The 27,885-nt window shown below is 59.4% G+C and overlaps 1 protein-coding gene across 2 annotated transcripts; it reads left to right on the forward strand.

Annotated features, from left to right (window-relative positions):
* Nucleotides 1–294: 294 nt before the first annotated feature.
* GALNT11 (polypeptide N-acetylgalactosaminyltransferase 11) lies at nucleotides 295–27,581 on the forward strand. Of its 2 annotated transcripts, XM_060196835.1 has the most exons (13): nucleotides 296–380; nucleotides 417–480; nucleotides 11,443–11,778; nucleotides 15,443–15,566; nucleotides 16,550–16,716; nucleotides 18,419–18,544; nucleotides 20,082–20,331; nucleotides 22,990–23,107; nucleotides 24,234–24,386; nucleotides 24,817–25,035; nucleotides 26,297–26,401; nucleotides 26,911–27,048; nucleotides 27,131–27,581. In XM_060196835.1, exons 3-13 carry the CDS (start codon nucleotides 11,481–11,483, stop codon nucleotides 27,266–27,268), a joined length of 1,836 nt encoding a protein of 611 aa, XP_060052818.1. In that variant the 5' UTR covers nucleotides 296–380; nucleotides 417–480; nucleotides 11,443–11,480; the 3' UTR covers nucleotides 27,269–27,581. The 2 variants fall into 2 exon arrangements, with proteins under 2 accessions (XP_060052819.1, XP_060052818.1); XM_060196836.1 differs by lacking the exons at nucleotides 22,990–23,107; nucleotides 26,297–26,401; nucleotides 26,911–27,048; nucleotides 27,131–27,581 and having other exon boundaries at nucleotides 295–380; nucleotides 24,817–24,956.
* Nucleotides 27,582–27,885: the final 304 nt, after the last annotated feature.

Genomic DNA, 27,885 nt, shown 5'->3' on the forward strand with positions numbered 1-27,885 from the left:
AGTGCGGCCCCAGGCCCGCGGGACAGAGCCAAGGTCAGGGCCGCCCTGGGCGGACACGCGGGGCCTGTGACGTCGATCGCGGCGCGCCGCCATCACGAGTTCCCCGCCACGGGCAGTGACGTCGCCGACGCAGCTCCTGCCGTGAGCGGATACGTCATCCGTGGCGCGCCGAGGGCGGGACGACGTCACGGGACGCGGGTGCTGCGGCGGGCGGCGACGTCACGGGGAGGGAGGGCGGGGCGGCGCAGGACGTCCCTCCGCGCACGTGGGGCGTCACGTGACCGGGCGGCGCGCGCTGATGTCAGCCGCCGCGCGCACGGGGCGGGGCTGTCACGTGGTCGGCGGGCGCGCAGCTGCGTTTCTCTGGGCCGCTGGGTGCGGGCGGCTCAGGTGCGGGCGGCTCGGACGCGGGCTGTGGCGGCCTGGAGATGCCGCAGCCCGGGGCCCCGAACGCCGCCCTCCTGCGCCGCCGGCCGAGGGGTGAGTGGCGGCGGCCCCGCGTCGCCTGGCCCGTTAGTTCGTCTCCTCAGGCCTGGGTGGGGTCTGCTGGCTGGAGCCGGGGTTCTGGGCCGGATTTGCAAGCGGCATGGGGGGACGGGAGTCGGGGGGTTCGGGACTGCGGGGGGTGGGGGTCCCGGGTCTGCGGGGGGCGGGGGTCCCGGGACCGCGGGGGGTGGGGGGGTCCCGCGTCTGCGGGGTGGGGGTGTCCCGCGTCTGCGGGGGGCGGGGGTCCCGGGTCTGCGGGGGGTGGGGGTCCCGGGTCTGCGGGGGGCGGGGGTCCCGGGTCTGCGGGGGGCGGGGGTCCCGGGACTGCGGGGGGCGGGGGTCCCGGGTCTGCGGGGGGCGGGGGTCCCGGGTCTGCGGGGGGCGGGGGTCCCGGGTCTGCGGGGGGCGGGGGTCCCGGGACCGCGGGGGGCGGGGGTCCCGGGTCTGCGGGGGGTGGGGGTCCCGGGTCTGCGGGGGGCGGGGGTCCCGGGTCTGCGGGGGGTGAGGGTCCCGGGACTGCGGGGGGTGAGGGTCCCGGGTCTGCGGGGGGCGGGGGTCCCGGGTCTGCGGGGGGCGAGGGTCCCGGGACTGCGGGGGGCTGGGGTCCCGGGTCTGCGGGGGGTGAGGGTCCCGGGACTGCGGGGGGCGGGGGTCCCGGGTCTTCGGGGGGCGGGGGTCCCGGGTCTGCGGGGGGCGGGGGTCCCGGGACCGCGGGGGGTGGGGGGGTCCCGCGTCTGCGGGGTGGGGGGGTCCCGCGTCTGCGGGGGATGGGGGTCCCGGTTCTGCAGGGACTGCAGGGGTCTGGGGTCCCGGGTCTGCAGTGGGAGATGGGGTGACCCTACTCTTCAAGCCCAGTGTTGGGGTTGTGGGTCTAAGCCGGGGTGGGGTGCCTGGGTCCTGTCTGCAAGTTTAGAGGTCTTGCCACTGCTCTGGGTTTGGGGAGGCCTAGGTGGGAGGTCAGGCTTCTGCACTGGGGTCTGCGATGCAGGGTGGGCAGGGGTCTGCACGCTTGGAACTGGGGTCTGAAGTGGGGATCCTCGTGTTCTTGTCCGGGGCTGCAAGGGGGCAGGCGGGGTCTGGGTTTGGTCTGCTACCAGGCGTCCGGGGTCTCTGAGCCGGGGTCCCCCCAGGCTAAGGGCGACGTTGGAGAGCCCTGGGGACCTGGAGGTGCACCCCGCGTTCCCGGCCGGCCGGGGCTCCCCGATGATAATGTCTCTGTGCCGTAGCCCCTAGTTGCCGGCTGCCGGTGGCTCCTGTCGCCCATCACTTGGGTGGCCGGGAGTGAGTTGGGCTGAGCGGAGCCCTCCGTGTCCCTGCTCCGCTCACTTGTTCCTCACCCCAAAGCTGTCTGGGATTCTGACGGCCCCGGGTCGCCCTGTCGCCCGGGCAGGCGCACTGGGGTCTGTCTGCCCGCCGATCGAGCGTCTTGGCCCAGGCTTCCTGAGTGGCGGGAGGGCCTGGAGGTGGCTGGGTCTGCACTCTGCCGGCCCGGCAGTGCCCCGTCCTGGGAAGTGGGTGGGGGCTGTAAAGGGGCCTTGAGGTTCCTGGGACCCGTGGGGGTGGGGGGGCAAGAAGAGCCGCTGACTTCCCGGCTTCAAGGCAGCGCTGTGGCTTGGTGCTGCGGCTGCATATACCTTCCTTGCCCTCAGAGCCCCCGCCCGCCAAGCTGCAGCCATAACTGGCGACAGACAGCAGCAAAAGACAGATCTGACGCCTCCTCCCTTCCCACAAGCTGCCACAGTTTCTGTGGTCGAGAGAGACAGAGAGAGAGCGAGAGCGAGCCCTTCCAGAGTCCCGTTCTTGCTGTCTTGCTGTCGCACATGTGACTGAGTGGGGGGCGCCCCAGCCCCAGGAGAGTGTCAGGCCAGCGGCCCTCGACCTGCCTGCAGAAGGCCCGGCTGGCCGTCTGTGTGCTTCGCACTTTGGGCTCTTGGAGTAGCTAGCAGTTCGCATCTGTCGGAATGATTGTTTCTGGGAGCTGTCCATCTTGTGGGCTCTGGGGTTAGTCCTTGATTGTTGTTAAAATTCGGAGGCTCCAGCTGGCCGGGCTGGCTTCACGGGCGGGTAACAGAGACAACCAGAGACATACGGCTGGGCAGGGAAGCTGTATTTCTTTATTCAGGAACAACAATTCATAAACTAACCCAGACTAATCACCAAACAGAACTCTGCTGCCTCTTTCTCACATGGCGGCACCAAGAACTCTCCAACTCTGAAACTCTGGAACTCTCCCGGGTTCCTTGGGGCAGGGACAAGCGGGTGCAAAACTAGCAGGACTGAACCAATTTTCTTGGCAGGGGGAGAGCTAGAACAACCCAATGTAAAGCATACAACACTTGAGGCAGGAGGAGAGGACACAAGAAGTGTTTTTTTTTTTCTTTTTCCTTTGTCATCACTAGGGCCTCACCAGGGTGACATTTGCAGGTAGAGAGACAGAGACAGAAAGAAACAGAGACCACAGCCACAAATTCCCTTTAGTGCAATGGGGGCCGGGCTTGAACCTGGGTCGTGCCTTGACATACACATCTCTGTCTCGCCAGCCCCAACGTGGCTCTGCACTGAGCCCCTGCCCCCGGCCCAGGGCTCTGTGGTCCTTGAGCTTGCGGCGTTACGTTGGGGATGTGCTGCCACTTTTTTTTTCTTTCTAACAATTAAGAAAAAGGCTTTATGGGATACAGAGCTCTAGTGGTGGGAGTGGTGCAGAATTATAACCCTGTTGAAGTTTTGTAAGTCAGTGTTTACTCACTAATAACATTTTTTTAAAGTCTTAAAAAGAAGGGGGGTTGGGCGGTAGCACAGCGGGTTAAGTGCAGGTGGTGCAAAGCGCAAGGACCTGCGTAAGGATCCCAGTTCGAGCCCCCAGCTCCCCACCTGCAGGGGAGTCGCTTCCCAGGCGGTGAAGCAGGTCAGCAGGTGTCTGTCTCTCTCTCCCCGTCTTCCCCTCCTCTCTCCATTTCTCTCTGTCCTATCCAACAACAATGACAGCAATAACAACAATAATAACCACAACAATAAAACGGGCAACAAGAGGGAAAATAAATATAAAAAAGGAAAAAGTTTGAAGGAAAGGACTAGAGTAGTACTCTGGCGTCCATGTTCCATGCTGACGATCAAACTCCATGACCCCAATCCGTGCAAGCCTGGCACCTGCCCACTGCCCTCCTCCTGGACCGCCCTCTCAGGTGTCCTCTCTCTGCCTGGCCCAGCCAATTGTTTCTGATTACGTTTGATTATGAGTCTCTGTTGACATGCTGTTGGCTGCAGGGGCTGAGAAAGAGCCGTGCTCAGGGCAGATCCTAGGCGCTGGGTCATCGAGAGCAGACGTGGGGTCGGGACTGGCTGCGGCGGAGTGGGCTTGACAGGTGGTTCTGTGAGTGACTGCACGGGCCCTTCCACGGGGCTGCGACTTCCCTTGGTCTTCTTTCACGGATCTTAACCAAGGAGGCCTGCTACTTCCTTTGTAAATACTGATTTATTTGACAGGGACAGAGAAATTGAGGGGATGGGAGAGGTGTCCACCTGCAGCACTGCTGCACTGCTTGTGAAGCGTCCCCCTGCGGGTGGGGGTCGGGGTCTCAAACCCAGGTCCTTGTGCACTGTAGCGTGCGCTCACCCAGGTGTTTCACCACCTGGTCCCTGAGACCTTTCTACACGGGCAATTGACCACAGGGCCTTAGGCAGTGCACCCGCCGCGCAGGTGGGCCAGACGTGGGCTGTGTTAAGTGTCTGCTGTGCCTCCTTTCCCCGCAGCAGGCAGGGCAGTGTGGCTCCCTCTGCCTTTGAGACTTGCTGTGCAGACCCCCGCGAATCTGCTCCTCTCCGCTTTCCCGGGAGCTTGCCCTGACGCTCTCCCAAGCCCATCCTCTCCTCACCGCGCCCACAGTGGGGGCAGTGTTCTCTGCCGGGGCTGGGGAGTGAGTGTGTGGGGGGTGTGCGGGTGTGGTGTCATCGCCTGCTCATTCCACAAGGACATGCGGGCGGGGCTCCTGCCAGCTGGCCGCCATGTGTGTCCACTTGACTAGTGAGTTGAAATGGAAACGCTGCTGTTTGCTGTCGGGCAGTTTGGATTCTAGCGAGCACTGTGAGAGACCAGCCTCGAGCTCCTGGGAGGTGAACATTGAACATTTTAGATAGCGGAAGCTTTGTAAATGCTAGGAACTGGGTTTCGCACTGAAAGGAAAAGTTACCTTCTTTTTAAAAAAATATTTATTTCCTTTTGTTGCCCTTGTTGTTTTATTACTGTAGTTATTGTTGTTGTTATTGATATCACTGTTGTTGGATAGGACAGAGAGGAAAGGGGAGAGGAGGGGGAGAGAAAGACAGACACCTGCAGACCTGCTTCACCACCTGTGAAGCGATTCCCCTGCAGGTGGGGAGCCAGGGGCTCGGACCGGGATCCTTGTGCTTTGCACCACGTGGGCTTAACCCGCTGCGCTACCGCCCGACTCCCGGAAGTTACCTTCTTTAGTTCAGCAGAATCGCCTCATCAGTCTTGAAGTTCATTGGACTTGGGATTTCAGACTGCGTGCTGAGCATTTTAATTTGTGCTCAGATTTCTCACAGCTGCGCCATTAACATGCCCCTTTGATTAGCTGCCATTCTCCGCCTCTGAGGGTAGATGCCCTCAGATATTGAAGTCCTCTTCTGATTTGCTCTTAGGATGAGAAGTTTTTCCAAGACTCTTCTTACTTACTTTGGTTTTGAATGAAAGTCATGCAGTTTAAGTGACAAGAAGAAGTATGTCTGCAGTACCTTTCATCAGAGACTCTCCTCACCTACCTGTTAGTTGCTGAGAGTGGTATAATATTTCCCACTCGGTGTTGGGAGAAGAAAAAGTAGGCTAGATTAGTAGTGATGAGAGTTCTGGTGGTTTATAATTTCCAGGTTTTTGCTTCCCCATTTCTCGTGTTTAGCAGAACAGCGCCCAGCCTCACATCCCAGTGTCGACTTTTCCTTGAGGATTAGTTCCTCGATGATTTGCCGAAGACAAGGGCTGCATTGTTTAGTGCAGGATGATGAGAAGACTGATGAAGTACTTCGGTCATGCTGACTTTGGGGAGATAGCACGGTGGCTTATGCAACAGGCCTTCACGCCAGAGGCTGAGAATTCCCAGGTCCAGCCCCTGGCACCACCATAAGCCATTGCTGAACAGGGCTCTGGCCAAAACCCAGAAAGCGAGGAAAGTCTCGGGTGTAGAGTGAGCAAGGTTGTGTAGTGACTGTCCGTAGCGTGGCTCCCGCATGAGGAGCGGGCGTGTGCCGTGTCCTTTGCTGCTGGAGAATGGCGAGGAGACTTTAGAGGTCGGCCACAAGACATTCTCGATAGTTAGCCGTGTGTCCGCAGCAGTAGAAGGCGCCTGAGTTGGGATTTGCACGCTGCTGTGTGCCCAGCGTCCTGATTCCCTGTTGTGTAATAGTGAAGGCTGGGCTTTGCCCAGAAGGTCCCAGGCCAGCTTTGGATCCTGTTCTGGTTCCTTTCCCCCTAACAGGGCTGACCTTTTCCCCTCCAGTAACTGCAGGAGAACCTAGAGCCTGGCTACCATCACAGCTGTCTTTCCTTAGTTTGGGGACGTGAGTAAGTCACCTACGGTGTGGGGGCACTTTTTTTTTTTTTAATATTTATTCCCTTTTGTTGCCCTTGTTTTATTGTTGTAGTTGTTGTTGTTGGATAGGACAGAGAGAAATGGAGAGAGGAGGGGAAGACAGAAGGGGGAGAGAAAGACACCTGCAGGCCTGCTTCACTGCTTGTAAAGTGACTCCCCTGCAGGTGGGGAGCCAGGGGCTCGAACCGGGATCCTTAAGCCGGGCCCTTGCGCTTTGCACCATGTGTGCCTAACCCGCTGCGCTGCCGCCCGACTCCCCGAGTGTAACCTTCTAAGCAGACTCCTGCCCGCTGCTCCTACCTGTCGGAGGCTGTCTGTCTGAGACCATTAAGCCTCAGTGAAGCAGAGGCTTCTCTGGCCTTTTGCGGCCATATTTGTCACATAGATGCTTCTTGACTTGTTTGATCTGGGCCCTGTAGTGGGTCCCCCTTTCTCTGGTACAGACAGCCCCGTGGGGAACGCCCTTATTGAGGCGCATCTCTTACTGCCGCCCGGGTAGCCGTGTAGCAGAGGATTGCCAGACCCAGGCCGACACCCTCATTGTCCTGGGTGTCGCCCATGGCCCCTGCAGCCTTGCCTGCAGAGCAGGCGGTCAGCTTTGGGGAGATAGCAGGCACTGGCAAATAGCGCCTGCTGGGAGGGCTTGCTGTACGGCTTGATGTCTTTCTGTCTGTCTGTCTGTCTGTGACTGGCATGGCATGTGAGGCTGCTAGTCCTTGTCTTTACTCTCAGACTCTGAGGTTGTGGCTGACGATGCAAAGTAGCACACGGCGCAGCTGAGAGAGTGAGAGTGCTGACTTCGGGTGAGCTCAGCTCAGCTCTGCGGCAGACAGAGAGGCGACACTGGGGGTATACGTCCACCTGGTCCTCAACAGGATGGTGGGGGTCACACTCTGGTCCCCCAACTCCAGCATTTACTGTGTGTGTGTGTGTGGGTCACACTCTGGTCCCCCAACTCCAGCATTTACTGTGTGTGTGTGGGGGTCACACTCTGGTCCCCCAACTCCAGCATTTACTGTGTGTGTGGGGGGGTCACACTCTGGTCCCCCAACTCCAGCATTTACTGTGTGTGTGTGGGGGGTCACACTCTGGTCCCCCAACTCCAGCATTTACTGTGTGTGTGTGGGGGGTCACACTCTGGTCCCCCAACTCCAGCATTTACTGTGTGTGTGTGGGGGTCACACTCTGGTCCCCCAACTCCAGCATTTACTGTGTGTGTGGGGGGTCACACTCTGGTCCCCCAACTCCAGCATTTACTGTGTGTGTGTGGGGGTCACACTCTGGTCCCCCAACTCCAGCATTTACTGTGTGTGGGGGGGTCACACTCTGGTACCCCCACTCCAGCATTTACTGTGTGTGGGGGTCACTGTGGTACCCCAACTCCAACATTTACTCAGCCACACAGGGACTGGTCGCCCATCCACCTGCCCACGTATGCACCCCATTCCTCCTTCCCCCCTTGAGCACATTTTCAGAGAGAGGAGGAGAGAATGAATCAGTGCAGCTCGGTCGCTCTGGCATGTCTGATCTGGGGGTCGGGCTCAGGACCTCACACCTGGGGGCCGCCCTCTGTGCAGGGTGCTTATCCTGGGCCTCGGCTGCAGCACCCACTCCCGGGTCTTCTTCGAGCCTCCCCCCACTCACGTCTCCCCTCGCCTGGGCCTGGCCGGACCCTCCTCACTGCCGGCACCTCCCCGGCCTCCTGTCCCAGGAGAGTCCTCGCGCCCCTTCCTGACCGAGACTGAGAAAGGCCTGGGGCCTCGCTGCCTTACCTCGATGAGACTTGTGTTCACCACTGGCTAACCTTTGTTCCTCTAGCTTTTGGAAAGTGTACCAGCCTGACATCTTAACTGCTGAAGTCTCAGGTTTTGCTAACTATTCAAGTTTGCTATTGAAGGAATATTGTTCACTAGCTGTCTTCTATTAATCGACCTCACACGTTTGCTTTGGCCCCAAGTTGGGTCTTGGCCTCCCGTGCTGGGGGAGTGGGGGGCACAGGCCAGGAGGCTCTGCTCCGTGGTACGGCTTCGCTGTCTGCTGCCAGGGTGCAGCCGGGCGTCCGTTTCCAGTGTTGAGATGGCCACGCTTCTCCCCTCGGCCGTTAGGAGGCGACACCGTGCGCGGTCTTCCTTGGGGTCCCCGCCCAGCCGCCCGCAGCCCTGCTGCTATGATGACTGTTGTGGCGATTACATAAAAGAAACGAGCTGATGTCCTAAACCTCTCATTTTGGAGGGTCCTCGAGTATTAAAAAATGTTTTTGCAAGAAATGCGTTTTGTCTTCAGCAGGGCTTTACTGCTCTGGACTGACTTTTTCAGAGAGAGGGAGAGACGCACAGCCCCAGAGCCACCCAGGGCCGTGCAGGCATCTCCCGGGCAAGCCGTCGCGCCAGCCCTCGCCAGACTCTTACAACTCGAGGAAAGTAACGATCCCTCGGTAGAGCTGTTGGGCTGTTGAATGAGAACGTTGTGCAGCTGAAGAAACAAGGCCTGGGGGCCAGTTGGCACACCTGGTTGAGTGCACACACTATGGTGTATAAGGACCCAGCTTCAAGCTCCTGGTCCCCCCACCTGCAAGCTTCATGAGTGGTGAAGCAGGGCTGCAGGTGTCTCTGTCTCTGTCTCTTTCCCTTTCTATCCCCCCCTTCCCTCTTGATTTCTGGCTGTATTTATCCAATAAATAAGTAAAAATGATGCAAAAAATTTTAAAAAATTGAAAAAGAAACAAGGCCTCTTAGTACCAAGTTGCCATGGGCACAGTGAGCCAGGGGCTCCTCTGGGGACTCCGGACGAGGTGGCCAGGCCCTGTGGGTGGTCGTGAGGAGAAAGCTCCATTCAGCCCTGGTGCTGGCAGCGGGCGGACTGCTGAATCTGTCCCCTGCGCAGCGGGCCGGCCTGTGTCTGTCGGCTTTGCCGGGGGTGGGGCACCGTGGTAGCCTTCCTCAGCTTCCTGAGAAGCGGCGTTTGAGCAGAGCCTCTGACCTGGGTATGTGAGCGGCACATCTGGGGAGACCTGTGGCGGCCAGAGGAAGAGAAGCAGAGCCCCCAGAGCGCTTGTTCGGAGGTGTCCTATACTCAGAGAGTTCTAAGGAGACCAGACAGGGAAGGAAGTCGAGTCCGGAAGGGACATGAGACTGGGACCCGGAGGCCGGGGCTGGAGGCGGTGCGGCCAGGGGCATGGCTGGGGAGCCGGGTTGTGGGCAGTGGGCTCACAGCGGGGGCTGCGGGGGAACGTGGGTCAAGACTGGGGGGGGGGGGCTCAGCAGCCAGGTCCAGGGTTGACCCCGGGCCCGCATGCGCTGGAGCGGTGTTCGCGCCCCCCCCCCATTTCTTTATTTATAAGGAACTTTGAGCCTGGGCGTTTTACGGGCTCCAGGTAACACCCCGCATGCTGGGGTGAGGGCGCGGGTGAGGGCTGGGCAGAGCCGCGCCAGGGGTGTGGGCTGGCTCTTCTTGGGCCCTTCCGCCTGGCTCCTCTCTGTCTTCAGGTGGAGGAGGACCAGGAGCGGTTGGGGTTAGGTGCCGGCCAGTTGGGGGGCTGGGGGCTGCTGCCTGCTGGCTCCCCTCTGCCCAGGCAGATGTCTTGTTGGCGACGAAGCTGCCTTGTGCGCTCAGAGGCTTCGGTGCCCAGCGGGGAATGGCCGTCCCTCTGCCGGCCAGCTCTGGCCGCCCTTCTGGGCCGGGTCCCCGCTCCGTCCCCCACAGAGGTAGAAGCTGCCCGGGGACGGTCCTGCCAGTGCCTTCCCCTTCGCTCGGGCCTGTCCCAGCTGTCTTCTGCTGCTCTGGCTGGGCTGGGCTGGGCTGGGCTGGGCTGGGCTGGGCTGGGGACACAGCTTGTTTGTAACCTTCCAGAGACATCCAGTGAAACAGTAACTTTCTGCTTCGTAGGTAGGTCGTTAAAAAGTTATAAAGAAAGGAGCCCTTTGTTTAATCTCCTGGGCTTATGGTATGTTCTTAAATGCCAAAACGCTTTTGAAAATAAGTATTTTTCTTAAACTTGTGCTGCTGTGAGGTGAGGGGAAAGAGACAGACCGGCACTGCTCAGCTCTGCCCTACATGCTGCGGACGGAGCCTGGCGCCCGGGGCCTCACAGTCCGCCGCCGCCTCTGCTGTGTGTGCTTGGTCCTGGAGCTGCTGGACTTTCGTTTTTTGAGTCGTATTAGATGCTGATTGGAAGGGTGACTTTTTAATTGCCACCAGGATTATCCCTGGCTCTTGGTGCCTGCATGGCGAGTCCACTGCACCTGGTGATGGGCTTTCCTTTTCCCCTTCCTTTCATTCTTTCTTTGATAGATAGAAATTGGGGGGAGGTTAGAGACACCTGCAGCCCTGCTTCACTGCTCAGGAAGCTTCCTGCTGGCGGGGAGTGGGGCTTGAACCTGGGTCCTTGTGCACAGTAATGGTTGTGCTCGACTAGGTGAGGCTAGCATTTCTGATGAAATACTGTTTCGTACCGTAGCAATAACGAATAGTGTACTGGCAGTGTCTGGCTTGGTTTCTTCTGTGTGTCTCTTCGCGAGATTTCCCTGCCTTCATGTTCGGGAGACTAAACGGGGGTCAGGAAGAATCCCCCCGGCACTTGTCCAGAATTACGTGTATTGCTAGCTTTGGCACTGAGTGGGACTCAAGTCTAGAGTGTGCCTTAGGGTGGGATTGTCTTTGGAAAGCAGAACTGTTTCAAGTAGGCTATTTTCACAGCAGAGTTTACGACCTGGGGTGAAAGTCTTGCCAGTTCACTGTTCAGAGGGACCTTGGTGGACTCCCCGGATCCATGTATTCAGAGAGGAGGTGAGGGGTGGCCACTGAGGCAGAGAGGAGGTGAGGGGTTACCACTGAGGCAGAGTGGAGGTGAGGGGTGACCACTGAGGCAGAGTGGAGGTGAGGGGGTGGCCACTGAGAGTGGAGGTGAGGGGTGGCCACTGAGAGTGGAGGTGAGGGGTGGCCACTGAGAGTGGAGGTGAGGGGTGGCCACTGAGGCAGAGTGGAGGTGAGGGGTGGCCACTGAGGCAGAGAGGAGGTGAGGGGTGGCCACTGAGGCAGAGTGGAGGTGAGGGGTGGCCACTGAGGCAGAGAGGAGGTGAGGGGTGGCCACTGAGGCAGAGCATGGGGGGTGTGTGACCGATGAGCCGCATCTGCTATTGCGCTGCCCTTAGTCTTCTGGGCGCTGCCTTTGGGGTTGCGTGAGCCTCTGTTTTTATCCCTGGCACCCACACCTCTTGTTACATGTGAAATCTGCTGATGCAGGGGGACTGTGCTGACCCTTCAGACTGTTCCCTGCCCGTCTGGAAGCTGACTGGGGGCGGGTGAAGGATGCCCAGGTGTCCCCGGGTCCCTGACGTCCCTGTCTCCCCCTCAGGACGCTGAGCATGGCCGCCCTGCTCTGCTGAGTCTGCAATGGGAAGCCTGACGGTGCGATACTTCTGTTACGGATGCCTCTTCACGTCTGCGGCCTGGACGCTTCTGCTTTTCATCTATTTCAACTTCAGTGAAGTCACTCAGCCACTCAAGAATGTGCCCATCAAGGGGTCCGGGCCTCGAGGACCGTTCCCAATGAGGTTCCATCCCCGGTTCACCCGGGGGCCTGGCCGAGCGCTGGAGTCGCAGCTGAGGTCCCACAGGCTTGACCGCGTGGCTGGCGACAGTCATGAGGAAGATCTGGCCGGAGGCGACGCGAGAGCCTCCTTGGAGCTAGGTGGGTGTGTCTGGCTCCCAGGCTTAGTACTGGGCGCTCGGTTCCACGTGAGGGTTAGCTGACAGGCCTTCTGGGCGAGGGCCTGTGATTTTGAAAGACCTACTGCTGCGTTATCTTCTAACTTGTTCAGTTCTGATGCCAGTATTTTTATGAGGGTTGAAAGCAAGTGATTTTAGAATAGAAAAAGTACCAAGGAAAAGTAAGTGACTGGAAAGAAAATGGAAATTCTACGGGGACAGATTTTGGCTTCTCTCATTATTTAGTAAGGGAATTAGAGGACTAGTGACTACATTTGAATGACAGAGTTAAGAAAGAACGTAAACCACTGGGCTGTACATACGCCAGGAACACTTCTATCTAATGAGACGGACCTTTATAAGAATCGCCATGCTGGAATGATGAGTTAAAAAAACACTGATGGGGAGTCGGGCTGTAGCGCAGCGGGTTAAGCGCAGGTGGTGCAAAGCACAAGGACCGGCATAAGGATCCCGGTTCGAACCCCGGCTCCCCATCTGCAGGGGAGTCGCTTCACAGGCGGTGAAGCAGGTCTGCAGGTGTCTGTCTTTCTCCCCCCCTCTCTGTCTTCCCCTCCTCTCTCCATGTCTCTCTGTCCTGTCCAACAACGACGACGACATCAATGACAACAACAATACTAACTACAACAGGGGCAACAAAAGGGAATAAATATATAGTAAAAACTCTTTCCCTCGAAAATGATACTCTGTTCAATTTAGAAACATGTATCTATAATCTTTAGATACTGTGATAGTTTAGAACCATTGAATTGTCTTTAGAGCTTTAATAAAACCTGATTTAAAAAAAAAAAAAACCTGATTTTGTTGTAGCCGTGTTAAATAAGTAACTGAGTGACAGCACATAGTAAGAGAGTCGGAGAGTGAAAGGTCTGGGTGGTGGTGCCTGTGGTTAAGTGCACACATCATAGTGCTCAAGGCCCCGGGTTCAAGCCCCCGGCCCCCTTTTAGAGGGGTCAGTCTTCACTGGTGGTGAGGGAGTACTCTATCTCTGTCCAGTAAGTAAATATATGGAAAGAAAAGGGAAGATCCATAGGCTATAAAAGAAATGGTGAACCAGATTTGAAAGAAGTGTGTGTGTGTGTGTGTGTGTGTGTGTGTGTGTGTGTGTGTGTGTGTGTGTGTGAGAGGGGGGGGGGGGAAGGCACTAGGGTAAGGGTGAGTTTATTTAGGAAGTAGTATATCTCCAGAGGGCTTTGCTTCTGAGAAGGAGCAAAAGCGCCTGAGAGGCACGGGGTGTGGTGGGGGATGGAGAGAGAGGGAGAGAGCTGGAGACAAGCAGGACACTGCTCAGCCCTCACTTGTCGCGGCTCCAGGGCTTGAACCGGAGCCTCTGAGAACCCCCGCACAAGCCCTGTTCTCTACTACGTGGAGCTGCCTCCTCAGCCCAGAAACAGCTTTTTTGTTGGGTTGTAATTTCAGAGCATTCAAGCAAATTTCTAGTACCTGATGGTCTTCTTAAACATGAAGCAGAAAGTATTCGGAATTTCAGGAAATGGAAGCTGGTGCCTATGTCAGTTTTCCTTCTGATCTTTTAAAATAGCTGTTTAGATATTTGAATAGCACGCATGGAAAACTTTCTGCTGTTCTAGTCATAGTCATTCTGACAAAAGCTACAGAGTCCTGACATCAGCTTGACACTTTTGAGTGGACTTTGCGGTGAGAGAGTAGAATGTTCTGCAAAAGACTTGGAAGCTACAGTCCCAGGGCCCCAGGCTCAGACCAGAGGCGAGCAGAGCTCTAGTTACAAAGAAGGAAAGAAAAGGAAAAGAGAGAGCTGGAGTTCTTCAGAGTAACAGGCTCAAGTTACCTGGCTGGAAGATCAGATTTGTTCTAGAAAATCCAAGAGGACCCACAGAGCTTCAGCCCAACGCGGCTTGAATAGGTAGGTAGTGCCAGACACTGCTCCAGGCCGCTGGAGCCTCTCCTCTGCTGGGTGCCAGCCTCGTGCTCCTGCGGGTGCCCACGGTGCTCTGTGTTCTTCCGTCTTACCTGTCTCGTGGGAAGCTCTTTCTCGTATGTACTAAATAAACACATTTAAAACCATTACAATAGCGAGTGAGTTCAGCAAAGCACAAGGTCCAGGAGCAGCAGAGAGAGTTTATTTCTGTCTACTAGGGAAGGGGGTCTGACAGTGAGGTCAGGGAGTGGCCACGTACAGCGAGGAACAGACTGTGTCGGGTCCAGAAGGTGCAGGGAGTGCCACATTAGAAGCAGGGAGGAGAGCGGATGGGCTGCGGCACACCCAGTGGGGCGCACACCTCACCATGGGCGCGGAGCAGGTTCAAGCCTCCAGTTCCCACCTGCGGGGGGTGGGGGTTCACATGGACTCAGAGCACTGCAGGCGTCTGTCTCCCTCCGTCTGTCTGTCTGGCCCCTCAGTCTCTGTCTCTGTCAGGAAAGAAGGGAAAAACTGTCCGCCAGGAGTGGTGCATTCACTGTGCCGGCGCTGAGCTCCAGTGACAACCCTGATGGCAGTTAAAAAATAATAATGAAGCAAAGGGGAGAATGGGTTTTATCATTTACTCTTCCGTTAGTTACAAAATGAATCGAAGCAGCTTCAGATAGACCAGGTAATTGAACTTTGGGACTGGGAAAAGTCAGAGACATTCTGTTCATAGTTTTATGAAGCGTAGTATTGCTTTGAGGTGTCCGGCCTGCTGGTCCCATCACATGACTCCAAAGGATGTCCACAGTAGCACCCACCGGCTAGGCTGGTGTTTTCTTGCTTGTGGTGAGAACTTTCCAGACTGATTCCGAGTGACTCTCCTGCCCACCGCACAGCCGGTGGTTGTTAGCCACCCCACCCCACCCCACCCCACCCCACCCAGCCCCAGCCCACCCAGCCCCGGCAGCTCCCATTTTCTGTCCCTGCCCCTGAGTGCGATAATTTTTTTTAATATATAAGATTGTCCTCTGATAGGGTGTCAAGGAGTGTTCAAGAGCTTGGACAGCCTCCTGGGTGCTGGGGACCGAGCTCGTGGTTGGAGCATGATCGAAGTCTCTGCGACCCTCAAGGCTCCATCCTTACCTAAGATGCCCAGAGAGCTTTGGTCTGGCAGGACAAAGAGTCTTTGAAAGTTCCAGAGAGGGAAATCTTATTAACAAGGGAGTTTTCAGAACAGATCTCGTTCAGACCTGGGCGTCCTTGAAACATCTCCCTTATTAAATGGAAGAGGTTGTCCAGCCATTTAAAAAAAAAGCCTATTTGGCTTTTAAAATTATTCTCCTGCCGAATTGACTGAGGAACCCTTTTTCTTTATGAAAACTAGTGGCATCCGGTTTACACAGCCGGACCGGGGCAGTGAGGGAGGGAGGAAGCTCCACCCCAGAGAGAGCCTGGCTGTGTCAGGCCAGAGGGTCCCGTTGCCTTAAGGTTAGGCACAAGTTCTCACTACGAAGCTGACTGCCGTCTGTGACCAGAGAATGGCCTAGAACAGAGGGAGGCTCGGCTAAAAATGCACGCGGCCAGGGCCTCCGACAGCCCGTCAGCCCGTCGTCGGTCCTGTACTCTGCGGCCTCTCTGAAAGTCACCCTTCCTCCTGGCCACGGGGGAGGTCCGGTGTCTCCTGCGGCTCTGGCAGACTAGACGGCGGCCTTCCCGCCGCGCTGACCCGCCTCCCTCTCTGCAGGCATGATTTTCAGCGAGCGCGACCAGGAGCTGCGGGACCTGGGCTACCAGAAGCACGCCTTCAACCTGCTCATCAGCAACCGCCTGGGCTCCCGCCGGGCCGTGCCCGACACCCGGAACGCCGCGTGGGTGTCTCCCTAGCGCGGGGCTCCGTCATTCCCGCTTCACAGCTAGAGGGAGATGGAGAGACCCGTCGGCACCGCTTCGGGGAGTCCCCCGGAGCAGTCAGGGCGCTCTTCCGCGGTGCCGGGGCTTGGTGCTCTCTCCTGACCCTGGGTTTCTCCTCGGTCCGTTTGCAGCCTGGCTCTGAGGCCGCGCTTGAAGTCATGTGGGGCAGGGGGGGCTCAGGCTGTTTGCGGAGGCCCGCTCTAGGCCTGCTCCTCAAGTTCGCGCTCTACCCGCGGCTCTGCGCTCAGCCTTGCCGAGAGCTTGTGCTTGCCGGGCGGAAGTAGCACAGGGCTGGAGCTGGGCGGGTGCAGAAGCAGGTGAGGCCACGCAAGGGGAGGGCCAGCGGGGGCAGAGAACAAGGGGGGCGTCTAAATAAAGGCCCGGCAGGCAGTCCACCCTGGCCAGCTGGTGGTCGGGCTGAGCCCAGGGCGCCATCAGTTCTCTTCGGTCAGCGCTTCTGTGCTGTTGCCCAAGCTTGGTGTGCGTGCTTAATGCTCCATCGAGAGTCTGGGCTCTGCAGAAATAGTGCACTTTTTTTTTAAAGATAGGACAGAGATATGCAGGGAAGAGGGGAAGACAGAAAGGGGATGAGAAAGGCAGACACCTGCAGACCTGCTTCACCGCCTGTGAGGCGACTCCCCTGCAGGTGGGGACCTGGGGGCTCGAACCGGGATCCTCACGCCGGTCCTTGTGCTTTGTGCTTTGCGCCACGTGCGCACTACCGCCCGACTCCCCAAAATAGTGCAGTTTCATGGAACCTCTGTCAAAGCAGAAAAAGACACTTTAACCTTGACTGAGAAGGAATGAGAGCAGCAGGCTTCAGAGGGAGAGACCCTTAGCAAAACGTGACCCACAGGGTCTCCTCAGGTGCTTAAGAATGTGGGGAAGCGGCCGCAGCGGGCAGCCCCGCCAACACCCAGCTTTCCCCGCGCCTTTCCAGGTGTAAGGACAAGTCATACCCCGAGGACCTGCCCGTGGCCAGCGTGGTCATCTGCTTCTACAACGAGGCGCTATCCGCCCTGCTGAGGACTGTGCACAGCGTCCTGGAGCGCACGCCCGCCCGCCTGCTGCACGAGGTCCTGCTCGTGGATGACGACAGTGACTTTGGTGAGGAGCGGGCCCTGGGCTCGGTCTGCAGAGGCTGCGGAGTCCCCGCGGCCCGTTCATAAGCCGCTGCCCCGCAGCGGGCCGGACATTGTCCCCTGGCGTGCCTTTCTAAACAGTCTCTTCACTGGCCAGTGAGAAAGGTGCCTGTGTCCCCTCCACCCAGTTCTCCGTGGCTGACCAAACACTTGATTAAGCCACCGGGAAGACTGAATGCCAAATTCGAGCGTCTGTGGCATTGAAGAGTTTCTTGACCATCGTGTATTTTGTTCTTCATTTTGTGGTTATTTTACCTGAAAGGGGAAATTCATGAAAATTCACATTGATTTATAGACTAAGGAAATTATATTCTTTTTTTTTTTTTTTTTGCTTCCAGGGTTATTGCTGGGGCTCGGTGCCTGCAGTAGGAATCCACTGCTCCTGGAGGCTATTTTTCCCATTTTGTTGCCCTTGTTGTGGTGTTTGTTGTAGTTGTTATTGTTGTCATAGCTGTCGCTGTTGGATAGGACAGAGAGAAATGGAGAGAGATCGGGGAGACAGAGAGGGGGAGAGAAAGACAGACACCTGCAGACCTGCTTCACCACCTGTGAAGCGACTCCCCTGCAGGTGGGGAGCCGGGGGCTCGAACTGGGATCCTTACGCCGGTCCTTGTGCTTTGCACCACGTGCGCTTAACCTGCTGCGCGACCGCCCGACTCCTGGAAATTGTATTCTTTAACCTATGTGATCTCAGAAGTCACGGCCTTTAAAAAGGTAAGGCAGCGGCATTTATAAGCATTACTCTGTGCTGGGCCAAGTGCTGGCGCACCAGGTTGAGTGGCCCTGCTGCCATGCGCAAGGACCCGGGTTCAAGCCCCTAGTCCCCACCTCCCCACCTGCAGGGGGGAACTTCATGAGCAGCGAAGCAGGGCTGCAGACATCTGTCTCCCTCCCCTGCCCTCCACTTCTCTCTGTCCTCTGTCTCTTCTGTCCGAGAAGTCGGAAGGATGACCACAGTGGATTCATGGTACAGGCACCGAGCCCTAGTGATGACCCTGGAGACAGGGAAAAAATGTATCCACTGCTGCTGTTGGTCCAACGATGGAAATGGTGACTCAGCTGTTCGCGGTTATCTTGAAACAAGACAAGTTACTAGCTCTCCTTCATCTTAAATCCGATGACCGCAGTCTGCTGAGCATCCCTGCGAGACATTGACATCAGACATTCCTCGAGTAGTGCAGCAGCTCTGTGGCAGTCGAACGAGGGCCGGATGCTGGCTGGCTTGGCAGTGTCCGTGTTCCCTGACGGGCAGGCGCCTGGGTTTGCCCCCCGCCATGTGCTGGTGCCTGCGGGAGCCACGCTCTAGTCTCTCCTCCTCTTCGCTGCTTTGGCCTTCTCCGCCCCTCTCACCCCTCTTGAAAAATAAAGAGCAAAAGAGACAGCCCCCGGGGGCGGTGGAGTCATAGTCCCTCAGTCCCAGTGGTGACGACATAAAAGAAAGACCGCTAATGGATCACGTTTCTTCACTGATAGTCCAACTCTTACCCTTCATTTCTTCCCTCTTACCTGCAGAAAAATCTACAGTATTCTTTCTGAACACAGGAGCCGAGGAATCTCTGCTCTGTGCTGGATAACTTGCTGTCTCAAGTACAAGATGAGCTTTAAAGTAGTCACAAGCTGTCGATGATTCTTATCTCTGCGGTGTGTCTCATTCTCTCTCTCCTCAGATGATCTGAAAGCAGAGCTGGATGAATACGTCCAAACACACCTCCCTGCAAAGGTGAAGGTGATAAGAAACGCCAGACGCGAGGGGCTGATCCGCGGCAGGATGGTGGGAGCGGCCCACGCCACGGGTATGGTGCTCCCGGCCTCCCCTCTGCTGCGGAGGGAGGGCTCTGATCAGTGGGGCGCGTGTGTGTCGAGGGGCTGGGGGTTCATGCCCCGGGCCTGCTTATTCAGCTAGAAAGAGACAGCAGGGAAGACGGCGCCAGAGGCCCCCGTGAGGTGGGGGCTGGGCTTGGAAATGCAGCCCAGATGAGGGTCCCTGTGGCATAGCACAGTGACTCAGGCTCCCTACCGCTGTGTTTTCTGGGCAGCCCCCTTTTAATCTAACTTTCTAAATCCCCGATTTTTCATGTGATTAATAGTGGGTTCCTGCAGGGTCCCGTTCCATGCCACACCCACCGCCAGAGTTCTGTGTCCTCACCTGCCCACCCCCAGACATACTCGCTGAGTCCTCACAGTCTTAGAGACAGATGCTTTGTTTGCTTCTCTTTGTACATACTGATATTTTCCCGAGTGCTGTGTATCAGATCCCTAGGTGCCACTGGCGTGAACCCAGCCGAGAGTCGCCTCTCATCTGCTGATTTTGCTAGGCACAATGACTTCCAGTTCCATTTCGTCCCAAAGGACACAATCTCATCTTTTTGATGGCATAGTAGTATTCCATGGGGTTTCTATCCCATAACTTCTTTACCCAGTCACCTGCTGATGGGCATCTGGGCTGTGTCTACTCTCTGGCTGTTCTGAATGGGGGTGGCTGTGAGCAGGGGCGCACGGCAGCCCTGATTGTTACTGTTTCACAACTCCTCAGATAGTCGGTATTTAATTCAGGACACAATGTAACTGACCTCGTGTCACTTATTAACGTCCAGATAAAACCTGCCTGGCCGTTTGCCTGCCAATCGACTATAAGCCAGTTTACGGGGTGGATAGCGGTTTGCGGCACAGCTATAAACCAGTTGACGGGGTGGGTAGCGGTTTGCAGCGCAGCTATAAACCAGTTTATGGGGTGGGTAGTGGTTTGCAGCGCAGCTATAAGCCAGTTACGGGGTGGATAGCGGTTTGTAGCGCAGCTATAAGCCAGTTACGGGGTGGATAGCGGTTTGTAGCGCAGCTATAAGCCACTTACGGGGTGGGTAGTGGTTTGCAGTGCAGCTATAAGCCACTTACGGGGTGGATAGCGGTTTGCAGCGCAGCTATAAGCCACTTACGGGGTGGGTAGTGGTTTGCAGCGCAGCTATAAGCCAGTTACGGGGCGGGTAGCGGTTTGCAGCGCAGTGGGCGCATGGGGACAGTCTCAGCTCTCCGTGACAGGCGTCTGCAGAGCACTCGCCTCCCTGCCCTGCAGCACAGCAGCCCCAGCCCCAGCTCCTGCCTTGTGTTTCCCCTTCCTGTCCCATTCTTAAGCTCTGCCCGGCTTTAGTCAGAGCGCGCGCCCCGGGGACACGCAGCCCGACGTCAGTCAGGTCGTGGAAGAAGGTGACAGGTCAGCTGAAGGGGCCGGGCGGTGGCACAGCCGGCTACGAGCAGAGCACCGCACGAGGGTTCCGGGCGGGCGGGCGGGGCAGGCGGGCTCTGCCTCAGGGCCGTGGCCTCGTGTGCCCTCAGGGGAGGCCCTGGTGTTCCTGGACAGCCACTGCGAGGTGAACGTGGAGTGGCTGCAGCCGCTGCTGGCCGCCATCCGCCAGGACCGGCGCACAGTGGTCTGCCCCGTCATCGACATCATCAGCGCCGACACGCTGGCCTACAGCTCGTCCCCTGTGGTGCGAGGCGGCTTCAACTGGGGGCTGCACTTCAAGTGGGACCTGGTACCCCAGTCGGAGCTCGAGGGCCCGGCGGGAGCCACCGCACCCATCAGGTAAGCCTCCTCCTCGGGTCCGCCGGCCCTCGATGGGGGCCGTCTCCCTGCCTGGCCGCCCCTTCCTCCAGCGCCAGGAAGCCGGTGCCCGAACTCCCCCTGTGCCCGCGGTGCGTTCAGGGTGCCGGGGCGCCTGGGGCGCACGCTCTGCTGGCCCCTCTGGGGTTTCACCCGCTGCTGCCGATGGGGCCCAGAAACCCACCAGCCCACGTCCAGGGGAAGGAGGCATCTGTCGGTTAGAAACAGCTTCTGGGGTGCAGGCGCTCTGCTGAGCGGCGGGAAAGGCGGGCGTCTGCTCAGGGAGGGGCTGGGAGGCTGGCTCAGTGTGAAGGTGCCTGTGCCCTGGGGGCTGGGTGCTGGCTCCAGGCGCCACCCGGCTGCAGGCTTCTGGCCAGGACGTCTAAGGTTCCCACTAACCACCAGTAAGTCCCAGTGTGGGGTCACTGTCTGCTCCATCTCTCTTTTATTTCCTTTTATTTATTTTTTAATATGTATTCCCTTTTGTTGCCTTTGTGTTTATTGTTGTAGTTATTGCTGTTGTTAATGTCGTCATTGTTGGATAGGACAGAGAGAAACGGAGAGAGGAGGGGAAGACAGAGAGGGGGAGAGAAAGACAGACACCTGCAGACCTGCTTCACCGCCCGTGAAGCGACTCCCCTGCAGGTGGGGAGCCGGGGGCTCAAACCGGGATCTTTATGCCGGTCCTTGCGCTTTGTGCCACATGCGCTTAACCCGCTGCGCTACCGCCTGACTCCCCCATCTCTTTTCCCTTCTTTTTTGAGATGTGGGTGGAGAGGCAGGCGGAGAGGGAGGTGCCCTCAGAACAGTGGGGCCCGGGCACTCGGGGCAGCCCTGCCATGCACGTCTAGCTGAAGTCTCACGCACCTGTTTCTGTGCGTTGTTTCTTCCCGTCTCCTTGTACTCGGTCCTGCTGTGAGAGAGCTTTGTTTTAGATGGCCGCTAGTGTCGACTTGGTCCCAGCACTAGGAATTGAATGCTCCTTCCTCGTGGCCGTTTCCATACTTCTTCTGATTTATTTGGCAGGACAGAGAGAGACTGAGGGGGAGTGAAGGTAGACACCTGTATTTTACCTTTCGTGAAGCTGCCCTGCTGCAGGTGGGGAGCTGGGGCTCGAACCTAGGTCCTCGCGCGTTTGTGCTTTACCGGTGCGCTGCCACCCGGCCCGAGAAGGCTGTTTGTCCCTCCCATGCTTCTTGACCCTCCTCTGCTAAGCACGTGGTCACGGCAAGAGGCGGGCCTCGGCGAGCTCAGGGACACCTGTGTGCAGGGCTCCGTGCAACAGTGACTCTAGGGTGAAAAGTGCTCGCAGGCCAGGGCCCCCGGATACCTGTCCAGTCACGGGCCACGCGCTGGCCCTGAGGCATCCTCACCCTGGTGGTTCGCCGCAGTCCGGCTCCCTGTGGGGTCTCCCCCCTTGGTCTCCCCGCCCCAGCCTCACTGGAGCCCTGCGACTCACTGTGTTGCCCTGCTCTGAAACCCCCGGGCGGAGCTAGTAAGCACGGCGCGGGGAGCTGGGGAGACGAGTCGGCCCATCTGTGGGCTCCCCTCTGGCCGGGGCGTGCAGGGAGAAGCCAGAAGGCTCCTCGCACTGGGCGGCTCTGCCTCTCTTCACGTGGGGTCTCAGTCATGTCTGCAGGGCCCTTTGGGTCAGGTGATCTGTGGGGCTTCCTGCGGCGTGCCCCACTCAGCTGCCCGACTCGCCACGCGTCCCAGCGGTGACCACTGGGCTCATCTCCTGAGGCACGGTGCTTGCTGGGGGACAAGTCACCGCAGCTGAGAGCCGCTGGCCTCACATGTCAGAGATGCCCGTCTGGGCTTGTCGGCACGGAGGCAGGCCCTGAGTCCACTTTCTTTCCGGGGCTCCTGGGGACCATCAGAGGAACTAAGCTCATTCTGGGTGAATTTCTGTCAACTCTGGTTCTGGTTTTTCAGACGCCTTAAAAAGTATGAATGGGAGAGAGGCCCAGAGCATCCCTGGCACAGGCGGTGCGGCGCCAGCCACGGAGACTGGGACCTCCTGCTTGAGGCGCCAACGCTCCTGTACTGTGCCACCTCCTGGCAGTAAAAGCCTTTTGGGCACTGCGAAAAGAAGCCTTCGCTTCCCGCTCACCGTCTGAGGCCTCGGGATTCCGCTAGGAGAGTCCGCTCCCTCCCCGTGCTCACGGTTACCTAGTGGTTGTTCTGAAGACTTGCTTCTCTGGCCGGGCGGGGGCGTGCCGGCCGGGTTAGGCGCACACAGTACCAAGCGCAAGTTCCCAGTTCGAGCCCCGGCTCCCCACCTGCGGGGGAGGTGAGGCAGGTCTGCAGGTGTCTTTCTCTCCCCTCCTCTCTCAATTTCTCTGTCCTGTCCAAAAAAAAGAGGCCACCAGGAGCAGCGGATCCATAGTGCCTCGAAATAACCTTGGAGGCAAAAAAAGTTTCTCAGGGGAGGGGAGGGCGGAGGAAATAGCCGGCTCGGCCAGACCCAGCGGCGAGTGCAGGAGGCACCAGCGCTGTGGCCTCTGTCTCGACCTGAGGGGGGCTGTCGCGTTCCTCGGGGCGTGTGCTGTGGGCTGCGCCCCGGCGCTCCCCAGAGCTCCTCCGGCCCACTGCGCCCGCTGCAGAGCGAGCCGTACAGAAGCCGCCTCCCTTCCCCAGGTCGCCGACCATGGCCGGCGGGCTGTTCGCCATGGACAGGCGCTACTTCAGTGAACTCGGGCAGTACGACGGCGGGATGGATATCTGGGGAGGAGAGAACTTGGAGATCTCGTTTCGGGTAACTTTTCCTGCACAGCTGTGTGGTGGAGGGGTGGGCCCGCCGCCCTGCGTCCTTGGAGACTCACCCGAGAAGCCGCAGGGTTGGCACGCGTGGTCGGCCTGCGGCCGGGAGTTGCCCGTCTGACCCGTGGCTTCACGGCACATAGATTTCCGGGCGGCTGCATTCCCTGGCCGCCCAGGCCCCCGGGGGCAAAGAGCACTGCCCCTGAGAGCCTGTTTTCGTGACGGAGAGGTGAGGGCCGGGTGGCTGGGCTCCCTGACCTTTGGAGGCTTTGCACACAAGCCCCTGTTCCACTCGGCGAAGTGGCCCGGTGTGCGTTGACAGAGGAAAGGAGGCACCAGCCATCCTCCGTGTGTGTGTGTGTGGGGGGGGGGGGGCTAGGCCCCTGGTCCGGCTGACGTGGGTCCCACCCACCTGTGGGAGAGCTTGCTGCAATGCCCGAGAGGCCTTCCCGTGCGGCCCGGGGCGGTCAGGCACGTCCGGACAGGCCCTGCCCTCGTGGGGAGCCGTCAGCCCGAGTCAGCAGCTGAAACGTCACTCGGGAGGTCGGGCCAGTCGGAGTTCTTTCTCCGTGTGGCCTGCGGCTTGTTCACGTGCTCCCGGGGCCAGGATGGACGCAGGCCTTGTTTTTTTTCCCTCCAGGGTTATCGCTGGGGCCGGGAGGCCATTTCTCTCTGTTTTGTTGCCCTTGCTGTTGTTGCCGCTGTTGTTGGATAGGACAGAGAGAAATGGAGAGAGGAGGGGAAGACAGAGAGGGGGAGAGAAAGACAGACACCTGCAGACCTGCTTCACCGCCTGGGAAGCGACTCCCCTGCAGGTGGGGAGCCGGGGCTCGAACCGGGATCCTTACACGGGTCCTTGTGCTTTGTGCCACGTGCGCTTAACCCGCTGCGCCACCGCCCGGCCCTCTAGACAGGTCTTTCCTAAGATGGTCGGACTGGACGAGGCCGGCTTGAGCACCCCGGCCCTGTGCTGACGGACGTGCGTGGTCAGGTGCAGAGTGAGGCTCCAGCCCGGGCAGTAGGCAGGCCCCTGCTGCCAGACGGCTCCTGTTTGGGCCGCTTCCTGTAGACAAGACCCCGTGCCGTGCAGCGCCCCACCGTCCGCGCCTTTGCCCCCGCAGATCTGGATGTGTGGCGGCAGCCTCTTCATCATCCCCTGCTCGCGCGTGGGGCACATCTTCCGTAAAAGGCGCCCGTACGGCTCTCCGGAAGGCCAGGACACCATGACGCACAACTCGCTGCGGCTGGCCCACGTGTGGCTGGATGAGTACAAGGTGAGGCTGCTGCGCTGCTGTGCCCGCACCCTGCTGCCCCCAGCCGCCTTCCTCCCTGCCCCTCCCGGAGCTCTGGGCCCACGCACTCAGCACCCCGGAGCCCCCGGAGCCCGCGCGGATTCCCGATTCCGCTGAGCTTGGTGCCTGCGGAGCAGGAGACGGGCCTGGGCTCCGAGTCCCCCCGGCAGCCGCTCGGAAGCTGGGGGGTGAAGCCACGTGGCGAGGCGGGTGCCCGAGGGCTCGGTGGCTTCAGCTCTGGGACCTGCGTGAGGTGCAGGTCTCACTGGTTCAAGACCTGCATGTTTCTTCGGCGACAGCAAGAAGATGCCAGCGTGAACTCCATTTTGCTGGAGATAAAGTTCTCATTAGGACTCCGATTCTGCTGCCGCCCGGTCACTCGAGGCGCGGTGTCCCTTTCCGTCCCCCTCAGGAGCAGTACTTCTCCCTGCGGCCAGACCTGAGGACCAAGAGCTACGGGGACATCAGCGAGCGCGTGGAGCTAAGGAGGAGGCTGGGCTGCAAGCCGTTCAGGTGGTATCTGGACACCGTCTACCCTGAGATGCAGGTGTCCGGGCCCAACGCCAAGCCCCAGCAGCCCGTCTTTGTCAACAGGGGCCCCAAGCGCCCCAGAGTCCTGCAGCGCGGCCGGGTGAGTCCCGCTGGCCCGTCCGTTTTACTTGTCCGGCACGACGAGGCGGTGTCCGGTGAGAGGCGGCGGATCGTGCCCGTCACGCTGCTGCCGGTGCGAGGCCTGGGGGTGCCACCGTCCCCGCCGGGGGCGAGCCGCGTGCCCACTTGGCAGTCGCGGGAAGGAGGGGTTGGTGTGGGCGCGGGGTGGCACCCGGCCCTCTGGGCGGCTGTCGGGACCGACTAGAATACCTACGACCACGATGTTTCCACCACCCCTCTCTTTTTTAAGTTTTGTGATGAGAGAAGCGGAACAACCAGGGCTTGAACTCCTGAGCTCGTGCTCAAGCCACTGCCCCAGCTCCTGGGCCTCTTTCTGGTCCTCGGGGTTTCTTCCGTTGAAAAGCACGCTTCCCCCCACACGCTGTGTTTTAGAGTTTGCGCTCCGGAATCCGGACGCAGGGGCCGTGTCCAGTGCCCTCCTCTCTGGGGCTCCAGAGGCCGGTGCCCGTTGGCCATTGTCTCCACCTCCAGGGTTACCCCCGGGCTCGGGGCCGGCGCTACAAACCCCCTGCGCCTGGTGGCCATTGCTGCCGTTATCTTGGACGGGACAGAGAGAAATTGAGAGAGGAGGGCAGGGGGAGGGCAGGGGACACAGAGAGACCTGCAGCCCTGCTTCACTGCTTGAGCTTCCTCCCTGCAGGTGGGAGCGGGGCCTTGAACCCAGGTCCTTGTGCTCTGTAGTGTGTGCGCTCGACCAGGTGTGACTGCGCCTGGCCCCTCTCTGTGTGTGTATGGTTTTTTGTTTTTAGCAGCGCACCGCTCAGCTCTGGCCTATGGTGGTGTGGGGGATTGAACCTGGGGCTTTGGAGTCTCATTGCAGAACCATTATGCTGTCTACCCCTGCCCTCCTCAGTATAGTGTCATTTTCAAAAATTATTTATTTATTATTGGATAGAGAGAGGGGAATTGAGAGGGGAGGAGGACACAGAGAGGGAGAGAGACGCCTTGCCACCCTGCTTCACCACTCACGAAGCCGCCGCCCCCCCGCAGGTGGGGATCAGGGCCTTGAACCTGGGTCCTTGGGCGCTGTAACGTGTGCTCTCATCCAGGTGCACCACCACCTGGTCCCTCGCTGATTTTTATGACACCACCTGCTCGTGTTGTCGACCCTTCCGGTGCGGAGTGGGGAAGGAAGTGTAGTGGTTCCGCTCGAGACCCCAGAGCCCCGGGTTCGCCGCCTGGTGGCCCGAGCGGGCGCTGAGCCGCCTCGTCTCCTGCAGCTGCTCCACCTCCAGACAGGCAGGTGCCTGGTGGCCCAGGGCCGCCCGAGCCAGAAAGGAGGCCTCGTGGTGCTCAAGGCCTGCGACTACGGGGACCCCGGCCAGGTAAGGGGCCTCTGCCGGACTGCAGTTGGGAGCCGCCTTCGCCGGCACTGCTCAGGGGCCTGTGTGGCGGGGCAGAGACAGGTCACCGTGTGCACGGAGCGGGTTCGAGCCCCTGCCGCGAACTGTCAAAGAAAGGGAACCGTGGCCGTGCCACGGCCCAGTGGCAAACAAACAAAACAAAACAAAACGCCGCCTGTGTCTCTGCACGGCCTGGGACTCGAGTCGCCACCCTGGGGTCCACCACTGGCGCGCAGGGACCCGGGTTCAAGCCCCGGTCTGCACCTGGAGCAGGGTGGCAGGTGCCTGCCTCTCTCTGCCTTCCCCTCCCTCTCTGTCTCTGTCTCTGTCTCTGCCGCACGAGCAATACAGAGACTTCACCTGAAGCCTGAGGCTGCTCAGAGCACCCGCCCAGCCCCAGTGCCCCTCCCCCTGTGCCCCCTTCCCCCGGATGCCCCTCCCCCTGCGCCCCCTCCCCCGGTGCCGGCCGGCCTGACGCGCTGGGCCCGCAGGTCTGGGTGCTGAGCGAGGAGCACGAGCTGGTGCTGAGCGGCCTGCTGTGCCTCGACGTGTCCGAGACGCGCCCGTCGGACGCCCCGCGGCTCATGAAGTGCCACGGCTCGGGGGGCTCGCAGCAGTGGACCCTCGGGGTAAGGAGCGGTGGGGGGTGTCCCCGGCTCCGCCTCCACCTCCCGGGCCCAGACGCCGAGCGGCCGCCTCTTGTCTCTGCAGAAGAACGACCGTCTGTACCAGGTGTCCGTGGGGCAGTGCCTGAGGGCCGCGGACCCGCTGAGTCCCCGGGGCCCCGTGGCCGTGGCCGTGGCCATCTGCGACGGCTCCCCCCCGCAGCGGTGGCACCTGGAAGGCTGAGGCAGGGACGTGACCGAGCCTGTCCTGCCAGGTGCCCTCGGAGCCACCTCAGGCTTTTCTCCTGAAGGTGGGAAGCTGGGACGGACTGGACGACCCCCGTGGCAAGACCCCTGTGCCCACGCGGACGTGGCTCCCGGACCGACTTGGTGCCGGGCAGGGGGACGTGGGTGGGCGCTGGTCCCAGCCGCTGGGAGGTGGTGAGGGGCCGCGTCGCAGTGCCTACGTGAGCTTCTGTCTCAGGAGCAGCTAACTTATAAATTATTTTGATGGGTGATGGTACGGGCGCATTAAAATAAAGGATCCTTTTAAACCCTTCCGCCTCCTGTGCAGCGTGCGGGGAGAGCCGCAGCTGGGTCCAGGCGGTAAATCCGCGAGCGGCCCTGAGCCTGGAGCTGGGGCGGGGGGGGGACACGACAGAAGCGGCCGGCGCAGGGGTGTAGCGGGCCGGCCGGGACAGTGGAGAATCGGCTCTCTCCCGGTGGCCGCGCAGGCTCCCAGGACACTCGCCCAGTCACTTGGGTCTCGAGGCACAAAGTACTCTGGGTGATGTCTCTGCGTCCCAGACAGGGCGGCTCTGCTGTGGGGCGGGGCCAGGAGAGGGAGGCGAGCAAACTGTC

Source organism: Erinaceus europaeus, chromosome 8, assembly GCF_950295315.1.
Source record: "Erinaceus europaeus chromosome 8, mEriEur2.1, whole genome shotgun sequence".
Taxonomy (NCBI): domain Eukaryota; kingdom Metazoa; phylum Chordata; class Mammalia; order Eulipotyphla; family Erinaceidae; genus Erinaceus; species Erinaceus europaeus.